Source organism: Cebus imitator, unplaced genomic scaffold, assembly GCF_001604975.1.
Source record: "Cebus imitator isolate Cc_AM_T3 unplaced genomic scaffold, Cebus_imitator-1.0 Scaffold170, whole genome shotgun sequence".
Lineage (NCBI taxonomy): Eukaryota > Metazoa > Chordata > Mammalia > Primates > Cebidae > Cebus > Cebus imitator.
In genome coordinates, this window is record NW_016107485.1 from 332,191 (window position 1) to 338,642 (window position 6,452).

Sequence of the window (6,452 nt, forward strand, 5' to 3'; positions counted from 1 at the left end):
AAAAAAAAAAAAAAAAAGAAAAGAAAAAGAAAAAAAGGACCCAGCGTGGGGCTCATGCCTGTAATCTCAGTACTTCGGGAGGCCAGGCCGGCGAGGTCGGGAGGTCAGGAGATCGATCGAGACCATCCTGGTTAACACGGTGAAACTCTGTCTCTAGTAAAAATAGAAAAAATCAGACAGGCAGGCACCTGTATTCCCACCCACTCAGGAAGCTGAGTCAGGAGAATCGCTTGAACCTTGGAGGTGGAGGTTGCAGTGAGACAAGATCCTGCCACTGCCTTCCAGCCTGATAGAGTGAGACTCCGTCTCAAAAAAACCAACCAAAACAAACAAAAAAGCAGGAAATGTGAAACTTATATATTGTAAGCTTGTAAGATCAAGAAAGAATTTTAGATATGATCAAATAGAGCCACCTTATCTTGCAGATGAGGCCTAATGACATCTAAGACATCCAAATCGTAAGTAGCCTTGGATCTTTCACTCCAGGGGAATTCTGATGAGAGAACCCTTAGGCTTTCTTAAGGTAGATCTTAACAGAGGGTACTACCGCTTTCTTGCTCCTTACATTTGTTTCTGCCTTTCATCACTCAAAGGCAAATTTTCATCAAAAATGTGTTGATGCCCTTTCCTGTTTCTATGGTGATGGCTTTGTAGCAGCATTACCATGCCCCCAAGTGGGAACTATATCTTAAAGGGCTTGAAAATCCATTCAGGACAGCTGTTAAAGATAGCTTTTGACTCCCTAACAATATTTTTCCTCAGCTGTGGTATGGGGAATGGGTGAGCAGATGGGAGAAGTAGGAAGAAGAGGAGAGGGTGCTTCTTGGGGGCTTGGAGGGGTGTTCAGCAAACTTCCACAGTCAAACCAGCAGGGGAGCAGAACTGTGAGGCAGCTCTGGAAAAGAGTTGAGGCTCTAGGGGAAGTCTCCTGTAGAGCACAAGTAGGAAACATCCGGCCTATCGCAGCATTAAGAAGGGTTAATGTGTCTCAGGAGGGAAGGATGCCATCACCAGAGAACCTCTAAATATGGGCACAGTAGGATCCCAGAAAAGCAGTGATTCGGGGAGGATGTGTTCTGCCCAAAACATAATATGTCTGTTAAGGTTATTTCACAGCACATGGAGTACTGATTTGACCTCAGGCTTTTGTTTTTGTTTGCTAACAGGTGGAAAGCCAAGTTTAATCTATAATTAATTTTAATTACCACCAATACACTACCTTAGAGCTTTTCATGGCACATGTCTCATAAAGAAATGCTGACATTTGCCAAGAGGTTCCTGAGTTTTGGTCATATTACAGCACTTGCAGGAAGTGCCACTGCATTCACAAATGATAATAACAATATTTACACATATTAAACCCTTATTTATGCTAGGTACTTTACTACACATATTAAGCACTTATTTATGCTAGGTATTTTTCCAAGAGTTTTACACACATTAACTCATTTAGATTTTCACAACAACCTAATGAGGTAGCTAGTATACACATCTCTGCTTTACTTCAGATGAGGAAACTGAAGCATAGAGAGGCAAAATAAGCTAGCCATGGTCACACAGCTAACTGAGTGGTGGAGCTGGGATTTGTCTGAAAGTCTGGTTTCAGAATGCATGTGCTTAATTCTATACTATATTGTTGGGTGTATCAACTGTTTGCTAAAGAATTGCCTCTCTGGAGCCAGGACTTTCAGTGTGCACATATGGAGCCATATGACTGACAAGTATGTCCAAAACTTCTTTGATCCTAAAAATTACTTGGACACTTGCAAAATATATAGATTCCCACACCGTAGCTCAGATATACTCACAATCAAGCAAGTTTTTCAAACCCCGGTTTAGTGGAGTGAGCACCACCAGCCCTGAGCATTACGAAATTTAAGTTTTTGCCCTGATTTTGCCTCTGTGTCTCGCACTCTGGACAATTTCACTCTTCAATTCCCTGCCTGCTCTACTGTCTGCCTGTCACTTAATGGAATGTTATAAGAATACGTTCAGGGGCCGGGCGCGGTGGCTCACGCCTGTAATCTCAGCACTTTCGGAGGCTGAAGCGGGCAGATCACCTGAGGTCAGGAGTTGGAGACCAGTCTGGCCAACATGGTGAAACCCCACATCTACTAAAAATACAAAAATTAGCCGGGAATGGTGGTGGGTGCCTGTAATCCCAGCTACTCAGGAGGAGAATTGCTTGAGCCTGGGTGGTGGAGGTTGCAGTGAGCCGAGATCATGCCATTGCACTCCAGCCTGGGAAACAAGAGCGAAACTCTGTCTTAAAAAAAAAAAAAAAAAAATCAGCCATGCAATTTTTTTCCCCTCAGAAGGGACACCTGTTGCTTCAAAAACACGATATTCTCGTAAAACGATATGCATGTAGTAACAGGTGTGTTTCCTTGCACTTTTTTTTTTTTTTTTTTTGCCTTCCTTTAGGCACAAACCTAAGCCCCTCATCCAGATCCGTCCTTCAGCGCTCCTCCAGGTGACACGCATACACACCCCAAACCAGGCTGCATTCTGACCGACATTAGCTTTCTCCCTCTGGGAGCTCTGATCGGCTCTCAGTTCAGCCCAACAATGAGAAACTTTTCTCTCCTCTCCCTCAGGGGAGCCTTCACGTTTGTCCAATTCATTCTCTTGCAACCCAACTCTCCAGAAAGAAAAGGGGGGAAAATCCCACCCCTAAGAGACGGTCTTCAGGTCTGAGGACGTTACTTAGCAACGGCACAAAGACCAGTGAGCAAAGGGAGACCTGAGAAGAAAACTCTTGGGTGGGGAGACAGAGCCAGTTTGAAAACTCCATTTCATCCAGAGAAAAACAAGGAAAACACAAACAGAATCAATCCCGAGTAACAAGCGGGGCTTCTCCCCAGCGCAGGTCATCTTTTTACTCCCTGCATCTCAACTCCTTCAAACCCCCAGTGACCAAGTCCGCCCCCGCCTGGTTTCGCCCATGGCCCAAGTGCCCTCCCCTTGCCCTGGCCTGACCCACACAGGCTTGGACTCAGGGGCCCCCCACCCCTCCCCAGGCACCCACCGTTCTCAGACGCGCTGGGACCTTCGCAGTCCGAGATTAACTGTTGGGGTTTCCGCTGCTTTCGCCGAGACATTCCCGTGTAGAGAGAGTTGGGAGAGGGAGGGGCACGCTCACTTAGTCTTAACCGGGGCGACCTGGTCTCGTCTCCCCTTTGGGTCCGAAGCCAATTGATGCCTCTCCCCCAGTGCAAATCACTGTGAAGCAGAGATGTTCTCCTTTCCCAGAGACAGACTCTCTCTCTCTCTGATTCTCTGTTCTTGACTCTCTCTGTCTTTCTCTCAATCTTTGCAAGTCTTTAAAGGGGAGACGCCCCCTTTTTTTCTTCAGCTTCTTCCCTACGCTTCTGCAGCTCCCATTGTAAAAGCAAAAATCCTAATCTTTCCGCACACTCTTTTCTTTTGTACTGCAGAGGAAAGGATTTAACCCTCTCCTCCCTGCAAGGGCCCTGGGCCTCTCCCTATGCTGTCTGTTCAGAGACTGTCCCTGGCTTGTTTTTCTAACTCTTCTCCAAGATCTGCACTGTGCTTTTTGATTCTGTCATATTTCTATGTCCTTCTGTTTGATAATGTGGCTGCTTCTGGGGTATAAACTGAAATAGCCTTCTGATGTATCCTGATTATGAGTAATATATGTATAGGTCTTTATAATTTATAGAATATTTTCACTTGTGATGCGTTTTGAATATTACAACTCAGATAAGCACAGTAGGCTTTACTACTATTTATAGCTGATCCCCTTTATGATGAATCAAAAAGCCCAGTGAAGTTAAGTAACCTCTCCAAAGGTGCACAGCTATGATGTATCACACACAGGCCTGGAATCCAGGTGCATCTGACAGTAGTCTAACATTGTTTCCTCTATATCAGAAAAGACACAATATGCCCCCAAACTGCTACCATGAAAAAAAGTGATTGATCTCAAGGAATCTCATTTAAAATAGCCAGGACCAGGCTCAGTGGCTCATGCATGCAATCCCAGCACTTTGGGAGGCCAAAGCAGGCAAATCATGAGGTCAAGAGATGGAGACCATTCTGGACAACATGGTCAAAATCTGTCTTTGCTAAAAATAGAAAAATTAGGCCGGGCATGGTGGCTCCCGCCCGTAATCCCAGGACTTTGGGAGGCCGAGGCAGGTGGATCACCTGAGGTCAGGAGTTCAAGACCAGCCTGGCTAACATGGTAAAACCCCATCTCAACTAAAAATACACAAAAAAATAGCTGGGCATGGTGGTGAGCTCCTATAATCCCAGCTGCTTCGGGAGGCTGAGGAAGGAAGACTACTTGAACCCAGGAGGTGGAGGTTGCAGTGAGCCGAGATGGAGCCACTGCACTCCAGCCTGGGCAACAGAGTGAGACTCCGTCTCAAAAATAAATAAATAAAATAAAATACCCAGAAGGCCAGGGCCTTTCTGTCTCTCCCAATCCTCTGCAGTTCTCAGGGTTGAAGGGATGCCTCTGCGAATATGACTTAGATGAGTCCTGTAGTACCCTAGGCTGAATGCTAAAAGGAGGAAATTTCAGCTCACTATAAAGGAGCTTTCTAATAATGTGATGGACTCCCAGTGAATTTTTGAGCTCTCTGTAATGTGTTCACACAGAGGCTGAAGATAATTGTCAAGAATTTTGTGTAAAGAATTGCCTTGTAGAGATGAGGTCGGACCTTTAAGAATTCCTCCATCTTGGGCCAGGTGCAAGGGCTCATGACTGTAATCCCAGCACTTTGGGAGGCCCAGGTGAGCAGACCATCTGAGGTCAAAAGTTTGAGATCAGCCTGACCAACGTGGTGAAACCCGTCTTTACTAAAAATACAAAAATTAGCTGGGTGTGGTGGGCACCTGTAATCCTAACTCCAACTACTCTGGAGGCTGAAACAGGAGACTCGCTTGAACCCAGGAGGTAGAGGTTTCACTGAGCCAATATTGCACCACTGCACTCCAGCCTGGGTGACAGAGATTCTGTCTAAAAAAAAAAAAAAATTCCTCCATCTCCACAATACATCGTTTGGCAAACAACCAGGTATCTCCTGCTCGGCCTGCACACTGGAGGTGATTCATTTATTTTTCTTTAACTTCTGGCTGTGATGTTCCTACCTAAATTGAGTACTACTGAGCTACTGGGCATAGAATATTCGGGATATACCTTGTCTTCTGGTTATAATGCCTGGGCCTGGGCCCCTTTCTTTTAGTGTTATTTCTCTTTTACTCTTCCGGCTGAGATAGCATCTGAAACACCAACAGCTGTTAAAGTGGGAAGTATTTTCCCCTTTTAAGGTTAGTGATATAAATCTCTGATAGCTGTATCTTCAGAGAAAAGCAAAATAAAGCTCACTCACAGGTTTGGGTGCAAATTTGAAGGTTTATGCATTTCTTCCCTTACACAATTCCAGGCTAGTTTGGCAATACTAAGAAAGGAAAAAAGAGATAGCAGATGGCAGGGGGGCTGCTGGTGATAACCGAGGCAGGTATCCTCAGTTATTCACATTACATCTGAAGAGTTTTGGAAAATGCTGTCATCTTTGCTTTGAAATTCACTGAATCTCCATTATTTTTCCAGTCCTTTGGTGTCAGGGCCCTGGGTGGCTTTCTCAAGTCTACCCTTGGAACTCTTGTTGGTGACATTGTCTAGTTCATCCTGTTAATTTCCCTGGGGTAGACAAGTGCCATTATTTATTACTAGACCATTGTAGGAGAAATGGGGGCACTGAGCCTAGGAAAGCTTCTAATTCCTTCATGGAATAGACTGGGTCCTGTCATTCTCTCCCCTCACTGTTTCCATCATTTATTTCCTTCCAGGAAAGGAAAGGGGAGAAGGAAAATAGCTTTCTGCTTTTCTCAGGATTCTGAAATCTCCCAGGGTCCACATTTGTCTTTTTTCCTGAATCTTGGCTGTCTTCATCTTTTCCTTTTTTCCCCCCTCCTTCTTGTGGGTCTTATTGTGAAAGGAAGAACTCTTTCCCCTCCTCTTCTTTCTTCCGCCCTCCCCAGTTTACCATTTTTTTTCCTTTTACCTCTCCACTGTGGCCTCTTGACCTCCCCACAGAGTTACAAAAGTAAAATCCTTGAAGAGATGCTGCTGTGGGAATGTTAATGAGCCTTCCCCACAAAGGGGCAAAGACTTTACTTCACTGAGTTGGAAAAAAGCCCCTTTGAAAAGGGGTTTCTGTGTGTGGTGAAGTGGAGAGGGGAGGGGAAGGAGAGGGATAGAGGGAAAAGAAGGGAGGGAGAGAAAAAGGGCAAGAGAATGAAAGAAGGAGAAGGAGAAATGGAAGAGAGAGACTGAAACTGAATATTAGAAGAGAATATTAAAAATAATACTTTTCTTTCTTCAATTTGTAATCTAATTTTTGGAAAATATTCCTTGGTCTTTCGACCTTGTAAACGCGGGGCTTACATTCCCAGGAAACTAATGAGGCACTCGAGAACAT

The 6,452-nt window shown here is 44.9% G+C and overlaps 1 protein-coding gene across 2 annotated transcripts in view; it reads right to left on the reverse strand.

Annotated features, from left to right (window-relative positions):
• Window positions 1-3,397, reverse strand: part of SALL2 (spalt like transcription factor 2) — an 18,981-nt gene extending 15,584 nt beyond the window's left edge. For both annotated transcript variants that reach the window (XM_017544497.2, XM_017544495.2), the window contains exon 1: window positions 3,029-3,397. In XM_017544497.2, the coding sequence (XP_017399986.1) occupies window positions 3,029-3,101 (73 nt within the window). In that variant the 5' untranslated portion in view covers window positions 3,102-3,397. The remainder of the gene's footprint in view (window positions 1-3,028) is intronic.
• Between the last annotated feature and the right edge of the window lie 3,055 nt (window positions 3,398-6,452).